General features: G+C 40.3%; 1 protein-coding gene across 2 annotated transcripts in view; it reads right to left on the reverse strand.

Annotated features, from left to right (window-relative positions):
• Nucleotides 1–6,134: 6,134 nt before the first annotated feature.
• Nucleotides 6,135–27,738, reverse strand: part of cdt1 (chromatin licensing and DNA replication factor 1) — a 34,098-nt gene continuing 12,494 nt past the window's right edge. The window contains exons 4-9 of one of the 2 annotated variants that reach the window (XM_077730335.1): nt 15,236–15,384; nt 12,885–12,985; nt 12,591–12,794; nt 12,335–12,475; nt 6,997–7,198; nt 6,135–6,865 (exon numbers count right to left, since the gene is read on the reverse strand). In XM_077730335.1, the coding sequence (XP_077586461.1) occupies nt 6,663–6,865; nt 6,997–7,198; nt 12,335–12,475; nt 12,591–12,794; nt 12,885–12,985; nt 15,236–15,384 (1,000 nt within the window). In that variant the 3' untranslated portion in view covers nt 6,135–6,662. The remainder of the gene's footprint in view (nt 6,866–6,996; nt 7,199–12,334; nt 12,476–12,590; nt 12,795–12,884; nt 12,986–15,235; nt 15,385–27,738) is intronic. The other variant, XM_077730337.1, reaches the window with a different exon arrangement.

Below are 27,738 nucleotides of genomic sequence, written 5' to 3' on the forward strand. Positions count from 1 at the left end.
CTTCTATCATTGTTAAATACCTTAATTGTTATTATAGTTACAGATGTTGTTTTTGCTTACGCATGTATTAATCAATAACCTTGTAATTGTTTTGATTTATGGCTTTAAAGGCATACGACAAATTACTTTCGAGGAGATACTTTGGAGATCGGGAGGAAGTCTTGATGTATCCCCTTATAAGGTTATTAACAGAGATGCCAACTATTTAATTAAATGTCAATAATTGAATAAGATGTCTGCCTGCAGTGATTGATAATTATAGAGAAGGGTAATTATTAATGAACCTATCACTGTTATTGAGATTCCATTGTTTGCCCCTGCTAAATAGGTAAGGACTTCTCTACGTTGTAAAAACATAAGGTGTTGCGTAAAACTGAAAGCTGATCCTTTGTGTAAAACAGGGGAGACATGGCTTAGTGGGTCAAAAATATAATATCCAGAATTTGCAAAGATAAACTAAACTAATAGATCAACTGCCTCTCTGTTGGGTTTATTCTACAAGGGATCAATCTATGGTGGGAAATATGTGTGGTACATTAACAGCCCAAAATTGGAGATTGGGAATAGAGCAAAATAATCATTTTTGAGCAATTGTGGATTTCAAAGGGCTCTTAGTTAAAGGAAACTAACTTTTGGGGGATAAAATAATATTAATATTATTTTTGAATGGTTTGATTGTTCAAAATACTTTATTCCAGGAGGTTGGCTGGTTAAAGAAATGACAAGGAAGAAAAAAAATTACAATATTATGGTATATTGGTGACAATTTGTTGTTTTTTAAAACATTAAAAATTGTAATTAGGAAATGCCTAACAAAAGGTTGTTTTCTCATGTAGATTTTTGTGTTGGTAACAGAGAGCTATGGGAAATGACTCTTGTCTTAAGTAAACATCATATGAGGTTATTTACAAAGTATATCGTAGATATTGAGAGTTATTTGGCTGTTAACGACATCAGACGGGAAATTAACAATGCAATAGTGGCATGAGAAAATTCATGGCATTCATCCAAATAATTAGGTGAATATGAATAATGAAATAAATGGTTTAGGATGAGCATATTTTCCCTACGACTGGAGTAACATGGAATGTTTTTCAAAGTGCACTTGAAAGAATATTGTCTGTTGTCCAGACAGGAGGAAATATGCTTTGGCACAGGTCATATTGATGACTTTAAGGATATTACGGATTGGATAAGCATTGATGAATTGATACAACCAAATGACGTTGCTTTCTACTGCTTTAAGGGCATGCAAATTGGTGAGAACTTTAGCTTGAAATTCATAGCATTGCAATGATAGGGTTAATACGCCTGAATGTTAGTGATAACGATTGGCAACAACAAGCTTAGATAAGGGGGAAAGGAGCCATTCTCCGAATTCCAAAATCTGGCTTAGAAACAGTTTGTTAGTCGCATGAATTCTGGGATATTTTGGGAATTGGGGACCCCATATCTAAAACAAATTCGAGACAAATGTGTAAATAGGCTCTATTTGGCGCTGGATGCCCAAATTCTAGTGGGGCCTGTCATGTTTTGAAACAAGTGACGCTTTAGGTAGATGGGTTGTCTATGAACAAAATGGCATGGGCAAAATTTGCCGTGTTATTTTGGTTCATAGAATTTGCACTCAAGACGATGTGATAAAGGCCATAGGCGTCATGTTGCATAAAATAGGCGTGGAGTAATTTGTCTTACAAATGGGGGAGATTATTTTATCACCTGGATGGAGTGGAAACAAATTTGGATGGCCGCGTTAAAAGGTGATTGGAGTGGGTGTGTGTCTTCAATTATCTACTAATGAATGCGAGGTTGATCCAGAGCTTCCGGAATGTGGGGTATTCATGGCATCCTCGAGAATTGTGGATTTTCTCCGGGTACTCCAGTTTACTCCCACAAAATGAAATTATGGATGCTAGACTGGTGAAACACACTAAATTCTTCTGTTTATGAGAGTGCATGAATGATAGTTTGTCTTTTTGTGTTTTTTGATTGACAGGCCACCGAGACATAATCTATCAATAAAAGATCAAGGTTGAAAATAATTTGGGCTTGAGTCGAGGGAAGTCCTATGTCTCGACAAGGGGGAGGTGGCCTTGCTACAACGGCACTACAAGGCTTATGGTTTAAATCTATATGCATACCTACATATCCATTTCAAAAGATACATATAGATTTTATTGAATTAAGTAAGATATCATTCCACGATATGGAATTCCAGAAACTATCTATAGCGATAATGGCACCCATTTTGTTAATATAATAATTGCCTACTATCCACAATTGGCGGACCTCATATGAAGTCCTGTTTGGTAGACCTTACAAATTGCTATTATTCACTACACAATGACAATTGGATGACGAGGCAAATCTAGCAGAAAGAAAAAAAACACCAAATTTAGGCTATCAGAGGGAGATTTTGTTTCTCAACAGGAAACGGACGAAGGGACGGTGATTCTTGAAGACTGGGTGCTGAAACGCAGCATAAAAGAAGAAACATCGGAGCAACGCAAAGTGGGAGGGTCCATGTTGCTGAAAGGGGGACACGGATGCACCTTTCCCACAGTAAGAAGAATGTCTAAATTGAAACGTTTCAAGAGGAGAACTCCCTAAACAAAGACAAAAAGTCATGTTGAAAAAAATTATTGCTTTTGGGGCAACGAGATTAATGATGATTGTGATTCTTTTCCTCTCCACAGTAGGGTTTTTTTCTCCAGTTGGAGAGAAAGGCGGAGGCGTTTCAATTGAGGATACACCTTACGGGAGGTAAACCAAGAAACATTCACATTTACATTAGATTTACATTACCTACTAAATCAAATTTCCAGACATGCATTCGAGATTGAAAATATATATTTGGACTCGGCGACGTCCCGGTTGCCATACAAGGGATCAATCTATGGTGGGAAATGTGTGGTACATTAACAGCCCAAAATTGGAGATTGGGATTTTTTTGGGAAAAGCTTTGTTGCAGAAATTGGTCAAGATTGGAAAGCTTGGAAATTTATTTCTGAAACGGATTTCCCAAACGGGGGATAATTGGGTGCTGTTAATGGAGTGTAAAGAAGAGGGGCAAGCACTATGTGGAGCTACTTTGATAAAAGGGTGGTCTAAATTGAAACATTTAGGGGATGGGTAAGATAAACTTCCTGACTAAATAAGAAACACCAATATTGATTGGAAAGATTATTGCTCAACAAGCAATACCATAAAACTATAGGGAACTCTTTTATATTGGGTTTGACGTCTCCATATGGTTTCAATTGAGACTAAACCATCTTACAAAGGATTAGAACAAACTACCAGACAAGGGAAACCTCAATCGGATCTAACAACTCCCTCATACCATTCTTTTGGGAAAAAGTGTTTTTACAAATGAAAAACGTGTCCTACTTGTATAGAAAAATATTAAAACAGTGTCTATCCTGTTACGCAGTAAATAGGAAGTCAATTTTTCCACTGTTTAATCATTTTACCTGCTTAAACCTTACAGGGCATGGTCTGAAGCTGGGGGCGATAAATGAGACGTGTACCGGCGTTCTAAAACAAACTACACCCCTGATACCACGTTCTGGCCTATGGTGGTGGTGTGGCAGGACTAGGTACTTTGGTCTCACTGCTCTTACCGGTGTCTGTTTTTCCATCTACAGTGGAGGAGATACAATTGGCTGCTCAGAAATCTGGTGTGGTGAAGGGTCCCTCCCGACTTCGTCCAGCGGCATGGAGGAAAAGAAGATCCAACATACGTTGATGCGGTTGGCATCCCCCGGGGCGTCCCAGATGAGTATAAGCTGGCTAATCAGATCGCAATAGGATGGGAGGGCAGAAACAAACATGTGGATGAGATAAATTACTTGCATTACAATGTCCAAAAACTTGGAAATTATACTGAACAGGGATTCGTGGCCATAAAGGAGTGACGGGCAGCTACCAGTCTGATGGCGTTCCAGGATCGCATAGCGGTGGAGATGCTCCTTACGGAGCAAAGGGGCGTGTGTGCAAAATGTTTTGGAAAACAATGTTGCACCTTCATACCGAACAACACGTCACCCGATGGGTCCCAAACCAGGGTCATTAGTGGCCTGCAGACCCTAAAACCGCAATATGCAAAAGCAGTCTGGAGTAGAATTATCCGCTTCACAGACTGGGGGTATAAGACCTTTGGAAAATGTAAGGATTTGCCCCAATCTGTTGTGTTCTGTAGCCATATATGCTACTACCTTGACATTGTATGGGTGTTGTCTTATCCCGTTTGCGCTCCTTGCTAAGCCGACTTATAACTACTGCAATTGCCCCTACAAATTCTAAATTACACTAATTATATCTCTGCTTATGAAACGTACCGGGGAAAACAGTGAGATCCAGGAGTACGGTAATTCCGAGGACCAATTGGACGAATATGATTGTTTTTTCTCTTTCAGACCAGCCATGGGAGTAAGGAGTAGGCGGGAAAAATCACAGTCACCCGACATTACCATTTCGTGATTACTAAGAAATGATTAATAACATACATATTATAAAAACGGGGGAATGTTGCGTTTATTCTGTATTACTATTATACATATGTGTAATAATTCATTTCTTTGTTAAATCATTAAATCATTCTTCCCAATTGTTCGGCTCGAGGTCATAACCAGCCACCTGGTCCACTCTCACGTGGACTTCTTATCCAAGGCAACGGAGCCAGGGTCACTGTATGTTGTTTCTGCCAATTCCATAACACTCGTGACGCACTTCGGGCTTCTTTATGTAATTGTTATATGATTGTTAGGTCAAATGAAGGCGTGATTGTTTTATCCAAAATGCCTTAAAGCCGTACGCAAAATACTGTCCAGGAGGATACTTTTAAAGATCTCCTCCCTTAAGGTTTCTTATCTGTGATCCAACTTATTTAATTAAATGTCAATAATTGAATAATTACAAAGGGTAATTATTAATGAACCTATCACTCTCGCACAACTTCAGTCTTAGATTAGTCTTGAAAGATAAAGTTTTAAAACATTAAAGTATGGAATATAATATATAAAGTAAAATAACAAGTAAAATGTTAGAGACGATAAAATGTAAAAAGGATAAAAAAGCTGTAAAAACAGCATACGAGTGAAGGTTTAGGGAGCTACTGCAACAAGCAGCCGCTTTAAACGGCACCTATGATGACACTGATTACACTTGTAAGGTACCAGATTGGTGTAAAGATATCTTGTTTGGTTGCAATGCAATTCTAATCCTACTGCCTATAGGTTGCACACCATTTCTTTTTGGGTCAGGTGAATTACTAATTTTGAAAATCTGATTGTTGGGTTTATTCTGTATTACTATTATAAATATAGTTGTATTAAGTCATTTCTTTGTGAAATCATTCTCTTATTATTCTCAAAGTGTTGCGAGGTCATGAACTGCCACCTAGTCCACTCTCACATGGACTTCTCCAAGGATTGTTGATCGGGCAAGGAATGGATATCTGCCATTTCCAGCAACGGAGCCCATAACAAAGATATTGTTTCTGCCACGTCCATAACACTCGTGACGCACTTCGGGTTTTTCTTTATGTAATTATTATATGATTCTTAGGTCAAGGAAGGCATAATTGTTCTAATCTAAATGTTGTTTAGGTCTAGTCTCCTGTTTTTGTTATTGGTAAAATACTCTGATTGTTATTGTAGTCCCAGATGTTGTTTTTACTCATACGTGATGGAATGATCAACAACTCTGTAACTTGTTTTGATTCATGACAATAAGAGTCGGACGAAAACGTCTATTCGGTGAGACGTTCGGAAGTTGTAAGCAGAACTTGCTGAAACTCTCCCCTTTGGAGGTTTTACCTGATGTTATCCATTTCTATTTAATTAAATGTCAATAATTGAATAAGATGTCTGCCTGCAGTTATTGATAATTACGGACGAAGGTAATTATTAATGAACCTAACACTGATTTAGACATTTTCATTTTATATAAAAAAACACCACATTGACCTTAGAATCGTTAACTACACACATAATACACGTTTTGCGCAGTGATACTTATGGAAAATTCAATATTCCTGGATTTGCAACTTGCAGCAACTGTAGAACAATACTGAAATGCTTGACATGGTGAAAAACATTTAAGTTCAGACACAATAAAACAGACGGACAAGCTTTTAGTCACGAGAGCCTTTATACAGATTATGATGCAGCAAATTGTTGAAGCACTACTTTTGTCACACCATTTCAAAATAATCAAAAAGGAGCACAGAAGCAAAATTCTCCATGATTTCACCTTAATATAAAAAGTAAGGTCTTCCTTAAAGCTAGGTGAGTTTTGTGTTTAGGATTTTGAGATACTTTTTCAACTTCAAATCCATATTGATTGAAGTAGACCGACATGGCAGTCAAAGACTTCGTTCCAATATTATCTCCTAAATGTACTTCTCAAGAGATAAACATTCCCAAATGAGAATGACTTTCCAAAAAAGTTAAAAAAATAAATTCTGAACACTGTTAGAGCTGCAAAAGGAGACCTTATTGGTGCCTGTATTTTATTTTTGCTCATTAATTAAAAAAAATCAAGACTCTGAAGGCTTAAAAATAAAAAAAAAAAAAATTAACTAGCACTATGGGAGATTTGGGGGAAGAAAAATAATGGTATGCATGCCTTTACATCACTTATCAAAGATGACTTTAGGTTTAGAGAGTAGTGTTTTCATACTCTGATTTCAGTGTTGCACTTTGACCTTCCTCCTCTCTAAGGCTGCACTTTAATTTGTCGAGAATTACACTGAGGTCCACGTGCTTGTTCAATTTTAGATACAAGTCCTTCCTAATCGGATGTATGGAAAGCCAGGTGGGATTGAGTTCTACCAGCAACTGGACGCGTTTCTCCATTTCACCTAAACACAGGGAGAAAATACATGTATGCATAAGCAGATAATTCAAAATAAATATCTTATTAGAAAGTACACATTTTTTCACATCTAAATTCCACAAATTGCAATTGTCATCTTTAGATATGTTGACCAACCTGAAGTCAGAACAGATCGGTAGCTGGCAATCATCCGGTTACAAATGACTTCCATGGTTAAAGCAGGTTTCTTTTCCGATATGAAAACATTTCTAAGAATCCTAGCGAGCTCCCCAAGCTGGGACATCATGAGGAAACGCTCTTCTTGGGAAGGACTTCGGGTCATAGCGGCCTGTAGCTTTTGGGCTTCTTTTGCTCGGATCTAAAAAAAAAAAAAAAAAAAGCACAGGAATCAGACGTTAAAATGGCCCTTAAGTCATTATCCAATATTTCCAAATGTTTCATGAATAAGATATGATGGTCAAAATGGGTGTTTTATTTTATTGTAATTAAGTTTGCAAATAAATTGGTGATGCAAACAATTGGTTTTAAAACTTTATTATGAACTCATCCGAACCGATAATGACAGGCTGACTTGCCCGCTCACCTCTTTCAGCAACATCCAAAATATAATCTTCCCACTTCTGAAATATTTTATTTTGAAGCATCAACGGTGTGTAACAGATCTTAGAGAAGTCAGTCATTCATGCTTTGGAACTAAATGTGCTACCTATGTTTAAAAACAGTAATGTATAAAATATACAGGGTGCCCCAACATACGAGGAAAATTCCGATTAAATATTTGCCTTGAGATACGAGCATGAAAGACAGCCTGCTGGCCCAGTACGCGAGATACTGCTTATGATAACAGCGCATTGTCTTTCTCGCCACATCTCCCTCGCGTAAAGATATCTACGAGCACCTGGCCGTACAGGTTGCATTTTTTTTACAGTAGACAGCATGACCAAATCGACAATCTGCGAAAAAGCTAGCTGAATCTACAAGGACTTAAAAACTACAGCAAGCATCTGAAAAAAACAACAGCAAAACCCTTCCAAGTGAGTCTTGGCTCGTTATAAATTTAAAAACAAGAAGTTCCGCGGTGAAATACACGAGTAAGTGTGCAAAAACAGTAATCTAAGTTAATTTAATTACATTTGAAGTTTGTTATGTTACGAGTGTGTCCGTCAAGTCTCTACTATGTATTACGTTCAACTATACCGTGACCCTTTTTCACTTCGCGACTTCACAATGTCGCAGATTTTTTCTGAAAAAAAAAAGTTCAAAAACACGAGACAATCCACGCTGAAACTTGCAAGCAGAAGCCACTCCCATGCCTTCCGCTTGCCACTAGGAAAATGGCACTCAACTCAGCACTGAGGAAAAAATGGCGGGCCAAGGGCATTTTTATCCAAAAATAGAGCTTACTGAGCAGACGGGAGACCCTGTGAGGGTGGATTTTTATCATCAATGCGAGACCGTACGACCTTATTTGAAAATAAAACCTGTTCGGCAAATTGGACGACAGAGAGCATCAGCGAATTGACATTTTTTGGGGGAGAAATGCAAGCCCCAGGGAGACCTTACGGCGGACGCCATCGGCCTAGCCGGAAAATAGAGCTCTTTGGTGGGACATTCCAACGGAGAAACGTGGAAGTTGAGACTCCAATTAAGTCTGGGTACTTCTCCGAAAATAGAGCTACCTGGATGGATAATTGATTGAAGAGTGAAGTAGAAGTTTAATTTCCTGGCTGGTCGGCTGGCCGGCAAACTGGCGAGCTGTGATCGCAGCGTCGGCCGGCGATTTGGTGGCCCATGTCCGCCATCCGGGGGGAGCGAGGTTTGCCCTGCAACCCGGCCCCGGCCGCACAAGGCAGCGACAAGTATTTTGGAAGAACTGAACTGAAAATGCAAAGATTCATACAGATCGCATGTGTGGGGATAGTGCTGGCTGGCTGGCTTAATGGAAAAGCCAGCCTTAATCAACTAGTTCGCCATCCTCATGCTTAAAATAACAAAAAGTCTATGATTTGACTGATTCATTTATAACAGAAAATGGGTTTTTAGGTTGTTTTGCTACGTGAAATGTTTCCATCCGTGCTTAGTCAGGCGAGTACAGTGATCCTCGAATATCGCGGAACATGTGGACCAGGCATGGCCACAAGAAGACAAAACTTAATAAAACTAAGAACAATGCTTGCTACCTGTATACTGGTTGAGCCACCGGAAAGACCCCCATGAACCTGTTTTTTTAATTCATTTTAAGTGGAGCACTGTCACGAAGTATTTTCACTCTGAGTACAGAATTTCAAAGTATTAACCTTTATTTATTTATTTATTTATATATGTATATATATGTGTATATATATACATATATATATATATACATATATACATATACATATATATATATATATATATATATATATATATATATATATATTATATTATTATTTCTATTTAATTAAATATATATATATATATATATATATATATATATATATATATATATATATATATATATATATATATATATATATATATATATATATATATATATATATATATATATACACACACACACACATTTATTTATTTATAAAGTGGTACCTCGACATACGAGTAACATTTTGGGGAAATATTTATTTTGAGTTAAGAGACAAATTTTGATATACAACAAACCGGTCCTCAAAGGGCCGCAGTGGGTGCAGGTTTTCATTCCAACTCAACAAGGATACCTTTTGCAAGTGCAATCAGTTAATTAAAGTCAGGTGCTACTTATTTTAAAGACACCTGATTGGTTAAAATGTCAGCACTGGATCGGTTGGAACAAAATCCAGGACCCACTGCAGCCCTATGTGGAACTGGTTTGAGACCACTGATATACAGCATATGCGAGAGTCTGCTCATAAGAACATCATGGGCATTGTCTTTCTGGTCGCAACTCCCTCATGTAATGTCTCTATGAGCACTGGGTGGAGATTTTCAATATATTCAGTGGGTTTTTTCCCATTAGAAAGTGCGAATCACGGATCGATCACTAATACAAGAGGATATATACTACTTCTCGTTGCCATGTGGTTGTGCGTTATCCTACTGTGGGAATATAGTTTTCGGAATATTTTGAAGGGAATACAAAAGCTAACAACCCTCGATAGGTTGCATCTGAAAGTCAGGGGGAAGGCGCGGAAAATAGAGCCAACACGGAAGAAGAAAGGTATCAAAATTTAAAACAAAATTAGAATTAAGTTTAGTCTAAGTTTAGATTAAATTTATTTTTGAGTGTCATTGTAATCCAGTGCTTCTCAATTATTTTCTGTTAGGCCCCCCCTAGCAAGAAGAAAACTATTCGCCCCCCCCCCCCCACTTCCCACCGTGACTATAAATAAGATCATTTTATAAAAGTGTTATAGGTACAACATGTGAAATGTTGCACTCTCACAAACATGACAGCAGTAACAATGAGAGCGCCACTGCCAGCTACTGTTGTGGATGCGCAATTACACTTTATACTAGTACGCCCAAATAAAATCCTGTTCCCCAGGGTTACACGCGCCCCCCCAGGTATCGCACCGCGCCCCCCCAGGGGGGCGCGCCCCACTATTTGAGAAGCACTGTTGTAATCCAAGTTCATTGAAATGTGTCTCTCCCCTCCGTGAAATCTGTAATTTCAGTACTATTAAACCTCTAGTTATTTGTTACCTTGTTAATAGATGTGGAAATAAAACAAATAAAAATGTCTTTGCAATCTAAATTGTTTTTGGTGCATTTATCTGGGAAAAGTTCATTTGATACGAGTAAATTGACATACGAGCTCAGTCCCGGAATGAATTACGCTCGTATCTTGAGGTACCACAGTGTGTGTGTGTGGGTGTGTGCGTGTGTGTGCGTGCGTGTATCTGTATTTACACACCAAATTTACTCACAAGCTGCTTTTGTCAGACATGCACAAAACGCTGCCATGGCACGATGACATCACGACGCAATGGCGGCGAGATGTCATGCGCCGTGATGTCATGATGCAATCAAATGCGTCCGACAGTCAATCATTTCAAAATATAGAAAAGATAAATAGATAAAATGCTAAACAGAAATACATGAAATCTATGAATGCATTATAAGAAAAACATACATATCTTGCATAAAACGTGAAAAAAAATCACGTTCCCGTCACTGCTTGCTCGGGGCACAGCCATCTTACCTAGGGCGCTGCCGTCTAAACCTAGTTAAGCTTGCTCTGAGTGGCATGACGCGAGTAGCCTTGATTTTGATAGCAAACAAATTCCCCTTTGGTTTTTATTCCATTTTATTTCTTGTTCGAAAGTGACAACTATGGGAGTAATATGAAGCATCAAAATAATTTAGATATTTTGACATTAAAAGCAATACTGCTGCCAGAACATCTTAAACATCTGGTAAAAAAAATTGTAATTTCTGTCATTAGAAAGCATCAGTTTCTCATCAAGATAGACATTTCTTACACTTACAATATCCACTTTTTGATAATTGTACTTGGCTTGAATTTTTATTTAGGCACGAAAACATGTAGTGTGGTAGTAATAACTTTGTTTTTTTGTTTATCGCAGCCATGTCTGGTCTACAATAACCGTGATATTTGAGGGATTATTTTACCTTCCTTCCCTTCTTTCCAGTCATGTACAGTGGTACCTCGACATACGAGTGCCCCGACTTACGAGCAATTTTAGATACGGGTAAAATTTCAGGCAAATATTTATCTTGAGGTACGATCATAAGAACATCATGGGCACTCTCTCCCCGCAACTCCCTCGTGCAAGGTCTCTGTGGTCGCAACTCCCCCTTTTATAATGTTTCTGCGAGCACTGTGCTGAGCGTTGCATTTTTTCAGTTTTTCTCCCTTAGACATCGCGATTGGGTGAGGCAAAAAAGTTATATACAGTGTTCCCCACTACTTCGCGGTTCAGCTACCGCGGACTCAGAGCTTCGCAGATTTTTTGGGGGAAAAAAATACAAATATTACATTGAAACAACATATTTTACAGGTTTTTTTGTTATAACATGAATTTCACTCTCCCTACCCATATTCTATATTGTGTACTGTATAGAGGGGGGTAAAAAATAAAAAAATAAAAAATAAATGAATTGGAATTAAATTCAAATTAAGCATTTTTGAACGGGAATCCCTACTTCGCGGAAATGCACTTATCGCGGGTGGTCCCGGTCCCCGTTAACCGCGATAAGCGAGGGAACACTATACTACTTGTCGATGGCAATTGGCCGTGCGTTATCCTATTGTGAGGACATTTGTGTGCAAATATTGTGAAGGGAAAACAAAAGCAAACAGCCTTCGAGAGGTTGCATTTGAAAGTCAGGGTGGAGGCGAGGCAAATAGAGCCAACGCGGCCGAGAGAGGACAGGTATAACATTTTTAAACTTAATTAGAATTAAGTTTAGTGTACGGTTAGATTACATTTATGCTTGTGTGTGTGAGTGTGTCTGCATCGTAATTCCAAAAATAGGAGATGGATTAAACACATACTCTGTCCAATAAGGACTGTGACACTCCGTTTAGGGTATTTGGAAGATTGAGTGAAGCTGATGCTTGCTTGGGATTACGATCTTTACAGTCTTCTTTTTCTTCTCCTTTCTTGTGCACTAGAGAAACCAGTGCTCTCTCCATCTGTTTGCAGAGAAACCAATCAAATAATATTTACTCAAAAAAATAAAGTAGACAGTTCCAACCATTAATTTTCTATTAAACATAATATCAAGTAAATATTGTATGTAATACAAACTTCATTTTCTAGGACCTTTGATGTAATGACTGAGTGGGCCTTGTCTAACACTTCCTGAGCAGTTGCATGTTTTTCAATGCTTGGAGGTTGAGGGAGTAAACTTGCTTGCACAGCTGGTAGCGTGTCCACATTAAAGTTAGGGTGCCAGCGGGTCAGTTTGTCTTCAGCCACAAACACTTGTGGTACTAACAAGGATAGAAAAAGCTGCAATTTGAGCATTTTTTTAGACACGGTCAGAAACAACTCTGTGGACAAATACAACAGATTTACTTTCACATCCAGACTATAACTGACCTTGTGGTGGTGTTTAACAATGGAAATAAGGTTGTGATGGAAGATGAGTCGTCTCTTCAAAAGATCAGAGGCTGTCAAGACAGGTATACCTTCCTTTTGTCCTATAAATGATCAAAGCACATTAATAAAGCCAGTGAAATCATCAATTTACATGGATGAGCGTAATGACGTCGTGACGAGGCACGTCCACTCAACATTTCGGAGAGGATTGAAAGAGATCGAAAAAATACAAAAATTATGTGGACTTTGAATCTTTGGAAATTGAGGAAGACTTTAGAGATAATTCTTGTTGGGTATATTGTTTAGCAAATTAACTAATTCCTGCCATCTTATGTATTGAGAGCAGTCAGAATGCTCTTTATCGACTACATCTCAGCCTTTAACACCATAAGCCCGGACATTTTTATCCCCATATTGGCCAACCTGGGGTCAAGGTTCCTGGATTAAGGTCTTTCTGCTCAACCGTCCCGAGCACGTGAAGCTGGGCCTCCACCTCTCATCCACCCGAATGCTCAGCAACGGCTCGCCCCAAGGCTGTGTGCTGAGTTCACTACTGTACTCGCTCTACACACACACGACTGACCGACGCAACTTGAGAATGGAATGGTGAAATTTGCGGACGATAAAACATTGTTGGGGATGATCACAGGGGAAAATTAGACGGCCTAAAGAGATGAGGTCCTTAGACTCAGCGAGTGGTGCGCTCTCGACAATTTGGCGATGAATGTGTCCAAAACCAGAGAACTCATCCTGGAATACCGACGGAACATGGCCACTCCGTCCCACCTGTATATCAACGGCGAATGCGTGGACCGAGTAGATACTTTGAAATTTATGGGGGCCCATATCTCTGCGGACTCTCACTTGGATGGACGGCAATCACCTCAGCACTCGTAAGAAGTCGCAGCAGAGGCTACATTTGCCTGCTGGTGACCTACCGATCAGGCATTGAGAGCGTGCTGACCTACGCTGTGTCAGAATGGCACTCAAGCTGGACAGAAGCCAACAGGAAAAGACAGCAGATGGTGATCAACCCAGCCCAAAATATCCCCTACCTACCCTGTCCAGCATCTACAAATCTCTGTGCCTAGGAAGGGCGGAGAGCGTCATATAATACATTACAAATTCCAGCTTCCACTACTTAAACTTGCTGCCATCTGGAAGGCGCTACAGGCCATAACAGCCAAGACAAACAGACTCAAGGACAGTTTCTTCCCAAGAGCCGATACCCATACCCAACTTGAGTTTGGCACCAAGATTACCTAATCAAGACTCACTACTAACACTTATGTCACTTTGTACCTACTTATTATGTTACCACTTATTCATGTCACTAATTATCTATGTTGACTAATTATGTGGGCTACTTATTTATCAATTACTTATAATTTATTGAGTATTTATTTACCATCTCAATATTCATCACAACTGCCTTAATTTTGCAATAAAACAAAATTCCACTTTGATTGTAATACATTCATAATGTTTTCTATTGTTTTTATTAAAAGGCACGTTAGGCGGACAGCTTGGGGTCCTATAGTTGTAGTTTGAGTTGTAGTCTTTAGTAGAACCGCGAACGTTTCCAGCAGTTTGATTCAGTATTCATCAAAGTTGACTGGAATGTGTTGTCAAAGAATATGGTCTACATTACTTGGATTTGACATAAAAGAAGCTGAAGAATAATCTGTGTGCCTTCGTTTCACTCTCACAAGAGTATCTGGGTCGATAAGGTATTAAAGAACATTGCAACGCTAGGATAATTTGCTAATATTGCTTTTTTTGTTGTTGTATTTCTTGTATGGACCATCGAAATAATTGAAATAGAAGCAATATGGCTGCCACATCTTAAACTTTTGGTAAGAAATTTGTAATTTCTGTAATTAGAAAGCATTAGGTTCTCAGCAAGATAGACTTATTTCTTATTTCAAATTGGATAATTTTATATTTTGCACTTTAAAAGGCATATTAAATTCCTTATGATATTGATCCTAGATGTGCTTTTGATTCATACAGTATCTCAGAAATACCACTTGTGATGATTCTTCTTTAGACTTTTCCTTCAAAGTAACACATTTGTACTCCCTATTAAAACCTTTCATTCATTCACAAATTTACAGTAACCGAAAAGGTAAAAACCTTGCTCGCTACTATGCCACTTTTGCTCGGTCCCGACGGGTGGCGGTCTATATTGATTTAACATCCCAAACTATATTACAACACACACCCGCAACTAGCAAATCTCTTTTACAAACACAAAAACAGTGGAAAAAAGAAAAAAGGGACAGAATCACAAGAGCATTGTGCCAAAAAACATGTCAATAGGGATAGAAAAAAATAAAAAGTTTACAAACCCCCAAACATGACAGGTTCCACAGTGAGCTGGTAGCTCCTTCCCTGCATAATGCAGGTGTTGGATGTTGGGATATTCGTTTCCTGTCTGAAGTTGTAGGCCCCAGGAAAAACTGTCTTTATTTGGCCAATGTGGTGTTCGTCAAACTGCCTACAGATGAAAAGTGGCAAATGTTCAATGTTATAATTCCTACTAAGCTATTACTGGGTGGAATTTAGTTGAAGACTGACAAAGCCAGATCATATTTTGACTGACTCCCGTTTGGTTAAGCAAGGAATTGATACCAGCTCGGTTGGCAGAAATAAAAGAATAATATAAGGGCTTTTTTACATGGAGATGCTATAGCAGTCTACAACTATTTTGTTGGAAATAGGCCTTGCGTTTAGACAACTGACGGACAGCGAACATTCAAGCTTTCAATTGGGGGCTCCAAAGTGGAATGATTCCACCTACTCATCAAGCTGTATGAACAGAAATCGCAGTGAATTCTCATCCTGCGACAAAATCAACTCAACAAAGTCACCTCAACCTCATGTCATTTAAAGTGGCAACATTACCGCTAATGGCAGTGTCCTTGTCTTGTTTATAGTGAACCATTTTTGTTGCAATTTCCCCCACCCCAAAATAATAAATGCTACATACAACTCCAACAGGAACTGTGTGTCAGCTCCTACTAAGATCTTCACACAGAGTAAACGCCAGTGGGACAATGTTGAATGACCGTATTTTTATGCCTATAGGGCACACACACCGACTGAAAGAGTGAAATTTTAGTTTTTTGCCAATAGAAAAGGCGCTTTCTGTCAATGGACGCATGCTATATTTGAAAAAGGCAACAGGAGCAAAACAGAGTTTTACTGTTTTATTGACATAATGTGTATTTGCGGTAATATAAGACAAAGCTTTCAAATAACTACAAATCCGTCAAGGTCCTCATCTTCTGTATCCGACATAAAAAGTTCGGCCAAGTGGCCGAGTTCGTCAACCTAGTGGAGTTCCATGTCATTGTCATGATCCGAGTTGCCGCTGTGGGGTTTCGTAATAGTGATTCCAGCTTTGACGAAAGCACAAACTGGAGTGCTCGCCGACACATTGGTTGAGCATCGACTATGCATTTCAAATCGTCGTGTAACTGGCATGAAACTGCCTGCCAGTTTGTACGGAGCTGTTTGCCATCCAATATCCGCACTCCAAGCCGTTCGCAATGCTGCTTCTCCCGGCTGCTCTTTCGTGTTCGGTCCATGGCTGAAGTCCATCTTTCAGGCTTTCACACCTACATCCAGTTATCATTCATTTCAGGGCTTGGCTTTTCTTTGTATACCTCTAAGACAGAAGTTCTTAACCTGGGTTCAGTGAGTCAGTGTCAGGGGTACGGTGGAGCCTCTGCCACAGAAGTCAAGACGCATCAACTCATCATGTCTATTCACGATAACATGTCCCGCGTGACCATCACTGGCTGCAGATCACGTGACATTGCTTGGCCAATCAGTGCTGCAAGGAATTTATGTTAAATTTGGGAGAAAAATCATATTAAGTCGGGTTCAGTGAATGCATATATGAAACTGGTGGCATCTCCAACAAGGTTAAGAACTACTGCTCTAGTGTGTTGTTTCTTTGACTTTTACGTTTTTTTAGACTTAACAGCGCAACAATAACACGAAAGTGAATTGCGTCACCACTGGTCTGGGATGTTTTGAATGGATTTACTATAGTATTTGGATTACACTGCCTTATTTGAACACGAAAATATCTGTGTCGAACACAGTACGTAGCGTACCGCAAGAAATGAAACCAGTCAGTGAAGCGGTCGGGGTAAAAATTGCTGTATTAGAAACAGGGGATACACTGACTGATTGGGCGTTGCGTCAAATTTGGAGAAAATTTTATAGGTTAATGTACACCCTATATTTAATTAAAAAATACAATTTAAATGTTTACAGATTATTTAGTGTCTTTTTCAGAGGACTGTTAAGGATTGGTATTTTTGTGTTTTTTCCCATGTGGTCTGTCCCTATGATTGCCCATGGACTTTACCTGTTGTTTCCCTGGCCCTGGTGTATCATGTACAGTAACCCCTTGAATGTAGCGATTAATGTAGAGCAGACATGGCCGCAATAAACTAAAAACGACAAAGTAAGTCCATCCCATTATAACTACCACAATACATCTTTTCAGACCTACACAAAAATACACAAATACAATTATCGAAAAGCGTATTTATTAAATATTACAGCTATAAGCATGTCAAAATATTAATGATATCCAAACATATTGTACGTAAATATAAAAATGAAAATACCATATTTTCGCACTTATAAAATGCAGTCTCAGTTGCGGGTATATTTCCAGTTTTTTTCATGGCATAGGGTGCGGTACTCGGACGTTTGGTCGCCCGGATGTTTGGTCCCCGTTGGTCCCCGGTCTTTTGGTCGCCAGTCAAATGGTGACAGAGAGTCAGTACTGTTGAAAACAGCTCTCAACAAGAGTTTAATCTATATATCTACTGTTGATTCATGAGAGTGAGGTAAATATCCAAGTACTGTCTAATGTCTAAGTACTGTTGAAACCAGCTCTCAAAATTATATTCACAAGAGTTTAATATTTAAATATCTACTACTACTACTTTAGATGGTTATTTTTATCAAACAAATAAAAGTCTTCGGATACTTTTAGTCCAGAACTTTGACATTAAAACAAAAGGCAATAGGTAAAATGTACTAATAAAAAGAAGACTAAGCAAATTCACAGATGCTGTTTCTATTGAAGCAGTAAATGTTGATTCATTAGTTTGGTATCTAAATATCTACTGTTGAAACTTCATGAGAGTTTAATATTTAAATATCCAATATCAATAAGAGCATTGCCATGCAATCAACATCCGGTTACCCCGAGCGACCCTCATTCCCTCAACAGTAGATATTAAACTCTTTCATGAATCAACAGAAGACATTTAGATATTAAACTCTTGTGAATATAATGTTGAGAGCTGGTTCAAACAGTCTTGGATATTAAACAGTACTTGGATATTAAACAGTACTTGGATATTAAACAGTACATGGATATTAAACAGTACATGGATATTAAACAGTACATGGATATTAAACAGTATTTGGATATTTATTGGGGTAGACCTGCCAACTGGCTTAATAATTGTTCGTTCATGTCGAGCCATGTGGCCAAACTGGTTTTACAAGTGTTTGTTAAGACAGTGGAATGTAAGATAGACCAACTAGCTGGCCTTGCAATTGTTTGTTCGCACTACGAATTGTAAGATAGCTAACTAGCTGGCCTTGCAATTGTTTCCTTGTATTGTGCAATAGGAGGAGCTAAGATGGCGGCACGCACGGGGGCAGCGTCTCACTGCTCTCCAGTTCGTTCGCTTTCCTATAGTCGCCAGGACCTAATCACTTTCGGAAGGAAAGGCAAGAAACCTAAATTCATGAGTTACCACAAACGTATGACCTCCGATATCCCCGAGAACATCCGGAGACCTCCGGGATCTCAGTGAATATCCAGCCCTCCAAAAGTACGACGTAGACGGCGAAGAGAAAGAAAACAGAAACGGGGATGTCGGGCGGGCCTAGCGGTTAGGCTACGACAACAACCATTCCGAACCTCGCTTCCTAGTATCTTTCTGAGTACACCACACTTCGAACCCAGACAAGGCCAAAAATAAAGACAATAAAAACTTTTCGAACACAACGACTTCCTGGACTATACAGAAACTGTACTCTCCTACATCAGAAACTGCATTGACAACGTTACTACAGACAAACGGATACGGTGTGAAGTATGAATGTATTTTATGCTTATTATTATTATGACTTTTGGTTTATATAGTGTAGTCACTGGAATAGAATTTTGCACGACCTTGTGGTAACTCCCATCACGACTCCTTTTAGTTAGAGGGGGGTGTTATCTATCACAACACCCCCATTTCTTTGTTCACCTTCCCGCCTTAAGTTTGTCTCTGTCACATGATCCTGTGTTAATAAAACCAGTTTGTCTGTGGGGAGTTGCCAGGAATTCCAAACGGTCATTCAGGAAGATAGACACATCTTTCTGCTCTGGCTTTTCTGGCTTCCTCCTTCATATGAAGTGAGTTAAATTCTCATCACGACTGGCTGTGTGTTTCCTCTGCTCCGATATTATTGAATGTATATGGTCTTAAACCTGACATACGGGTTTTCCCTAACCAAAAACCCTGGATGACCAAAGAGACACAAGCACTTATCAAATGCCGTAACACCGCCTACAGATCGGGGGACAAGAGAAAGTATAGAGCTGCCAGAGCCGAGCTGAAAAGAGGCATACAGAAGGCCAAGGCAGCATATACTAAGAAAATCGAGGAGCACTTCAAAGAAAATAACCCAAAGAAGATATGGCAGGGAATACGACATATCATTAACTACAAGAACAATTCTATGTCTGTAAACGCGAATGCCTCACTAGCGGAGGAACTGAACCATTTCTTTGCCGGCTTTGAAACTGACAAATCAGACCCAGTGTCAACACTCCCACCACCACCCTGCGACAATACACTGGAGTTTCGGGAACAGGAAGTGAGACTGGAAATGCAGTCTGTGAACACCAGGAAGGCTGCTGGTCCAGACGGAATACCTGCTCAAAGCCTGTGCTGAACAGCTGGCAGGAGTCTTCACGGACAATTTCAATCGGTCCTTGCAACAATCCATCGTTCCTGCCTGCCTGAAATCTGCCACCATCATTCCTGTCCCCAAAAAGCCAACCATCGACAGCTTGAAGGATCACAGGCCTGTTGCTCTCGCTTGTGATCATGAAGTGCTTTGAAAAGTTGGTGGCCCGACACATCAGAAATACAATCCCCCCCCTCAGTTGACCCTCACCAGTTTGCTTATAGAGAAAACAGGTCCACTGAGGATGCTATCGCCGTGGCTCTACACACAGCACTGAGCCACCTGGAGCACCAGGGGAACTATGTGAGGATGCTTTTCATTGACTATAACTCAGCCTTTAACACTATTAAGCCGGACATTCTGAAGGACAAACTCTACCACCTTGGACTATCCTATTCAATCTGCTGCTGGACAAAGAACTTCTTGACTGGCCGACCACAAACTGTCAGAATGGGTCCACACCTCTCTTCCTCCATTACACTGAACACTGGCTCACCACAAGGCTGTGTAGTGAGTCCTCTCCTGTACTCCCTGTACACATACGACTGCACACCAGCCCACCAGTCAAACTCCATCATCAAATTCGCCGATTACACCACTGTGATCGGACACATCTCAGGCGGGGATGAGTCGGCTTACAGAGACGAGGTCGACAAACTGTCTTTTTGGTGCTCGGCGAACAATCTTACACTAAATACCACAAAGACTAAATAAATAATCCTGGACTTTCGCAAGCACAGCACAGACCTGGCCCCACTCCTCATTAACGGAGTATGTGTAGACAGGGTCCAATCCTTCAAATTTCTGGGAGTCCATGTCACGGATAGGCTTTCCTGGTCTACAAACACCACAGTGGTAGTGAAGAAGGCCCAGAAACGACTCCACTTTCTCAGTGTACTGAGAAGGGACAAATTGGACACCAAGCTTCTGGCAACCTTCTACAGAGCCACTGTGGAGAGCATCCTGACTTACGGCATTACAGGATGGTATGCCGGAAGCACGGCAGCAGACAAAAAAGCCATGCAGAGGGTGATAAACACTGCCCAGAAGATCGTCGGCTGCTCTCTGCCATCACTAGAAGACATTGCCAACCCCCGGTACCTCAGAAGAGGGTCCATTGTTGGGGGACCCATACCATCCTGGACACGGCCTGTTCCAGTTGCTTCCATCTGGCAGACACTACAGGTCCTACAAAGCACGGACAAACAGGCTCAAGAACAGCTTTTTCCCAACAGCCATCAGGACTCTGAACTTGCAGCGACACGTGACGACAACACAAATCCCTTCTATGAAATTAAGTCGCAATGAAGTAACAGGAAGTTTGTTTGGCGTGGATCTGCCTTCCACAGGCTGACTGAGGGAGGGTAAGTAAGAAGACTGTGAGAGGTAAGTGATCCATCTTATTCTTGTTGGCATCGGTGAGGCAACTTGCAGTCGCCGGATTGATGGTGCTCAAGGAGGCGAATAGCTAACAAGTATGAATATGTCATAAATAAATGTCATAAATGGGTCTTGACTGGGAAGACAAACTTGTGGAGAAGCACTATACAATTTCGTCATACGCTGCTGAAGGTATGATGACTACTAGGCTTTTTGTCAAGTCAATGATGACAACAATGCCTATGTCTGATTTTCATTTTCATATGGCCAACTCGCTTTGGAACTGTTTGTTCGAAACGCGCAATATAAGATAGGCTGCGGCAGTTTGTGTGAGCTATAAAAATATCGTGTTTGCATACAACTTAAACCTGCTAATGTCTAACCATATTAGCCCAACGTATTGTTTACATAAACTGTCATGCATCACTGTTTTAGAAACACATCACTGTCTTAAGAAATATTAACCTGTCTTCCTATATAAAGACTGACCTCGCGTTCAGTCAGAGAGAATTGCGAGGAAGGCAGGCTGAGAGAGGTTAACAGCTGTCAGAGCATTCTCCAACCATCCTGCAGTCCGGTAATAAACCTATTTCCTATTTAAATTGATCTCATTCTTTCTTAACCTGCTCCTGAAGTTGTATTTTCAGACCTATCATATTAAACAGTATTTGGATATTAAACAGTACTTGGATATTAAACAGTACTTAGATATTAACCTTTGTCATGAATCAACAGTAGATATTCAGATATTAAACTCTTGTGAATATAATTTTGAGAGCTGGTTTCAACAGTACTTAGATATTAAACTCTCTCTGTCATGAATCAACAGTAGATAATTAGATATTAAACTCTTGTTGAGAGCTGTTTTCAACAGTACTTACTCTCTGTCACCATTTGTCCGGGCACCAAACGTCCGGGCGACCAAACGTCCAGCGACCAAACGTCCGGGTGACCAAACGTTGGGCGACCAAACGTCCGGCCAGGTGCGCGGGGAGGCTATTTTAGGGTGAATGTCCGCTGGATTGATCGCAATAAGTAACGCGGCGGCTAGAAATAGTCACTCAAGTGGTCAAGGCCATACAAAAATGGAATTTAGTGCATAGACAAGGCGCTCCGACCAATTGGGCGCATCGACCATTTTAGACTTTTTAGTGTGCCCTATAGGTGTGAAAGTACGGTAGATCCTCTCCGCTTGATATGAATCCCAAAGAACAGGTAAATGGAAGTTTTAATTCAAATCCTTTGTCTTCTTGTGGCCAAGAATCCATTGTCTGCAATATTCTAGCGATTATTGTACTCTCCTAACTAAGCCTGGGATGGAAATATGATGATGATGAGCTGCAGGTTCTGTTAATCGTTGATTAAAAATTTGCGGGAAGGCATCCGCTTCCAACGAAAACTTGTTGTTCCCTGTTCCAACCAATTTCGAGTCACGGGGCAGACTTAGCCACCATGCACAATGGGGTCGTTGGCCGACATTGTCAGCTTTACAATAAAGCCAGGCAGCAACATTCGTTAATCGTTGAATGAAAATGTCCGGGAAGGCAAATTACCCCGAACAAAAAAATTTGTTGCTTCACGGCCGTATCTACAGTGTAAATCAATCTACGAGCACTGAGCGGAGCATTGCATTTTTTCTGTGTTTTTCTCCGTCACTTAGCGCAAACGCCGGAGCGATGGCTAATACAAGGAGTATAGTATATTACTTCTCGTTGGCGGCTCATAAGGAAATCAGGGGCACAGGCTCTCTCCCCACGACAACTGTAATATCTCTGGTCGCAATTACCTCTTTGTAATGTCTCTGCGAGCAGTGGGCGGAGCGTTGCATTCATTTCTGTTTCCCGCCTTAGCCTGTTAGCTCCCGTTAGTGGAGCGATCGCTGAATCAAGACTAGTTCTCGTTGGCAAGTGGTCGTGCGTTAACCTATTATGAGGGTGTGTGCATCTTTTTCGGAAAATTTTTAAGGGAATACAACAGCAAACAGCCCATCGATAGCGACTGTCAAGTTGGAGTCGGGGCAAATAGCCAAAAAGAAGGTATTAAAATGCAAAACAAAATGAGAAATAAGTTAAGTTTAGTGTAAGGTTTGATTAAACGTATTTTTGAGTGTCTGCATTGTAATCCAAGTTCATTTCAATTTGTTTATGTCATATTACGATTCACCAGTGCAAAGTCTACCCCACTGCAAACCTCCCCCAGCATCCCTCTGTGTCCCTCTCTACCCTCGTGAAAAACGTCTATTTTTGCAAGGAGCCCCAGATCTAGGGAGATGGTCTTGTATGTCTTCCATTTTCTAATAATTGCTCTCACAGTTGATTTCTTTTCAACAAGCATTTTAGTCTTGGATTTAGATTCTGTCTTCCCAGCCCAGTGCAGGTATACAATTCTGTCTCTGGTGTCCTTCGACAGCTCTTTGGTCTTGACCATTGTGAAGTTTGGAGTGTGAGACTGAGGTTGTGGACATGGACAAATGTCTTTTATACTAATTATGACTTAAAACAGATGCTATTAATACAGGTAACGAGTGGAGACCTCGTTAGAAGTTAACAGCCAGAAATCTTGCTTGTTTGAAGTTGACTAAATACTTATTGTCCACTCTAATTTGGAAATAAATTCTTTAAAAATCCAACAGTGTAATTTTATGGGTTTTTTTTCCACATTCTGTCTCATGGTTGAGTTTTACCCATGTTGACAATTATACACTTCTTTAATCTTTTCAAATAGGGGACCTTGCATAATTGGTGGTTGAATACTTAGGTCACTTTTTTGGACACCGTCATCTGATACGGTCTCATTTTTTTATGGGGTTCGTTGGAGGCCTTGGATGGTCTTCAAGGACATGTCAAAATCCAAACAAAAATGGAAATAGCTCGTTAAAGTTTCTTCGCAGGTAATGAGCACGATTTGAAATGTAATAATAATAATAACAATAATAATCGGACATAGGCTTTGTCATCATCATTGACTCGACAAAAGCCTAATCGTCATCATACCCAGCTGCGTAATTGGTAGTGCTTCTCCATAAGGTGCGTTTTCCTGGCAAAAGACCCAAATAAGTGATAATTTCAGATTCAAATTGGCATTCTGCCGTGATGGATACATTACATACGTGGACCCCCAGGAATTTAAAGGACTGTACCCTGTCTACACATACTTCATTAATGAGCAGTGGGGACAGATCTGTGCGGGATAATTTCTTTAGTTTTCGTGGTGTTCAGTGTGAGATTGTTCACCGAGCACCATGAAGACAGTTTGTTGACCTCATCTCTGTAGGCCGACTCATCCCGTCTTGAGATGAGTCCGACTACAGTGGTGTCATCGGCAAATTTGATGGCGTTAGATTGGTGAGTTGGTGTACAGTCGTATGTGTACGGGGATTACAGAAGAGGACTCGGGGCACAGCCTTGAAGTGGGCAACCAACTTTTCAAAGCACTCCATGATCACAAGCGTGAGTACAACAGGTCAATGGTCATTCAGGCTGTCAATGGTTGTCTTTTTGGGGACAGGGATAATGGTGGCAGATTTCAGGCAGGATGGAATAATGGAGTGTTGGAGGGAACAATTGAACATTTTTGTGAAAACTCCAGCCAGCTGGTCAGCACAGGCTTTGAGCACCTTTTCAGGTACTCCGCCGGGGCCAGCAGCCTTCCTTGTGTTCACAGACCGCATTACCAGTCTCACTTCATGTTCCTGAAACTTCTGTGTACTGCTGCAGGATGGCGGTGGGGGTGTTGAGACTGGGTCTGATTTGTCAGTCTCAAAGCGGGCAAAGAAACGGTTCAGTTCCAAAGCTAGTGAAGCATCTGCATTAACAGACATTATTGTCATTGTAATTGGTAATATGTCGTATTCCCCGCCACATCTTCTTTGGGTTATTTCCTGTGATGTGCTCCTCAATTTTCTTTGTTTATGCTGCCTTGGCTTTTTTAATGCCTCTCTCCAGCTCTGCTCTGGCAGCGCTGTATTGTACCTTGTCCCCTGACCTGAAGGCGGTGTTATAGCAAATCCAAAGAAAGCAGGAATAGGAAAGATGTTTTCCTTCTTGACATTTTATATTTTTAGGCTCGTCATTCTTCTACGTTGAAATATCGATTTTTTTTCAGCTTTGAATGCCACCCAAGTCAACCCAGAATAATAAGCAGAGCCAAGATTTTTCCCGTTTTTCATACCATTTTCTGCTTGCGAGTTAACATTTGCTTTTTTTTTAAACCGCGATATACTCTGACAGACAGGTTTTATTTGTTCCTAATGGAATTAGGGGAGTCCATTACACTAATTAGAGTAGAAGGGAATGGCCCTTTTCAAGCCATTCCTTCTCCACCTATTAGTGTAGGAATTCATGTATTTTAGGAATTTGTGTTGGGGATGAGTTTTTTTTAGGAATTTCCTGTTGGTGTTTTATTTTCAGTCTGTCTCATGATGTTGCTTTAACTCAGCGGTCTCAAACTCGCGGCCCGCAGACCAACTATGGCCCCCGGCCCGCGTCTTAATATGAAAGATTAGTGTCCGTGCGGCCCGCAAGATTGATATGAATGACAGTTGTTGTGTTTTGAGCTGGATGAACCAATCACGATGAGGAACGGCTCTGGAGGGCGGGAAATTGGCCGGGCTGTCCAGTGCCTCGGTCACTCACTCATTCATTCTTCCAATCAGCCGGGCGGAGGAGAAGCTGTGAAGTCGATCACTCCGCTCGGCTCAGAGAGCTGCCATAATCCAATACGATCGAAGAGCGAAAGTGTGCATGCGCCACAGACCCGCGCGACTGAAAGTTAAAAGTTAGATCCGAGACTCATTCCAAGTGTAAACACATATTACAGCCCCAGAGATGTCTGTTTCAAAGCCTGCCGTGAAGAGAAAGGTCAGTGATGAGCACAGACAGTTTCAAGAAAAGTGGGGAGTGCAATATTTCTTTGTTGAGCACAGGGGCACCCCGACGTGTCTCATTTGCACTGAAAAAGTAGCGGTGCACAAGGAATACAATTTGAAACGTCATTATACTACGAGACATGCTGAGGTTTACGAAAAATACCAGAGAGATGAGAGAGCCAACCAGGTTGACAGTCTTAAAACACGTCTTCTGAGGCAACAGGATTTCTTCAAGAAGGCTACCAAAGAAAGTAATGCAGCAGTCGAAGCTAGCTACGCCTTTTGTGAGCTGATTGCTAAAGCAAGAAAGCCATTCACAGAAGGTGAATTTATCAAAAAGTGCATATTACAGGCTGCACATATTGTCTGTCCAGAAAAGAAAAGTCAGTTCAACCACATCAGCCTTTCTGCCAACACCGTGGTTGAGCGCATTTCTAACCTATCAAGTGACATTTATGATCAACTGTATGAGAAAGCGCAATGTTTCAGTGTATATTTAGTGGCTCTTGATGAGACCACAGACATCAGACACTGCCCAGCTCGCAATATATGTCCGTGGTGTTGATGACAATTTTGAAGTGATGGATGAGTTGCTCACAGTAATTCCAATGCATGGCCAGACCACCGATAAGGAATTATTTCACCAGCTGTGTGATGCCATTGAGAATGCCGGTTTGCCATGGAAGAGCTTTGTTGGAATAACAACTTACGGAGCCCCATCAATGATTGGGAGGAGGAATGGACCATGTGCCTTTTTGGGAGCACATACTTGTGTGAGAAACTCTTCTCCACCTTGAACTTCAGTAAGTCCAAATATAGGTCCAGACTTACTGATGAGCATTTTCAAGCTCTATTGAGGGTCTCCACTGCTTCCTCCCTCAAGCCAAATGTGACTCAGCTATTTGAGAAGAAGCATTGCCAAGTCTCTTACAGCAAGAAGTAAGAGAAGCTCTGTCCAGAATATTTCATGTTCAATGTTCCATTCAAGTTCAGAAAGTTAGAATTTAAAGAGCTGTTAATACAGACATTTGAAACAGAATAAAAAAATTAGTTTTCTCTACTTAGCCAGCCACTGTATATCTACTGTATGCTCATTATTATTTTATTTTTTTATTACTGATTGTTTTATTTTTTATTCATCTTTAAGATAATTTATTTAATTCATTATTTTTTGTTAAAAAATAAAGATATTTGATAACATTGGAATGTTTTATCAGCGCTTTTCTTGTGGAAATCCTGATGCGGCCCAGTCTCACCCAGAGTTTGAGATCCCTGCTTTAACTGAATGTTTGGCGTCGCCTTTATGTTTCAATGATACTGGCCACCTGCTATATTATATGTACACCTATGTTTTCTGAATGGGTTATTATAGTATTGTCTTGTCTAAGTGCACCAATGTAGATTATTTTGCAATGCCTCTGTCCTCTTTTTCATTGGGTAGGTTTGGCTCTTTTTCCCCCTTTTTTTTTGCTGATTAAAACTAATTTCTGTTTTGTCATTCACCAACTGTACAATAAAATTATGCTGGCTTACAAACGTCCCTCTGTTTTTAGCCATACCCACAATTTTTGGTGAAACAGGTCGGGGTTCTATCAAACAAGA

Source organism: Stigmatopora nigra, chromosome 12, assembly GCF_051989575.1.
Source record: "Stigmatopora nigra isolate UIUO_SnigA chromosome 12, RoL_Snig_1.1, whole genome shotgun sequence".
Classification (NCBI taxonomy): Eukaryota; Metazoa; Chordata; class Actinopteri; order Syngnathiformes; family Syngnathidae; genus Stigmatopora; species Stigmatopora nigra.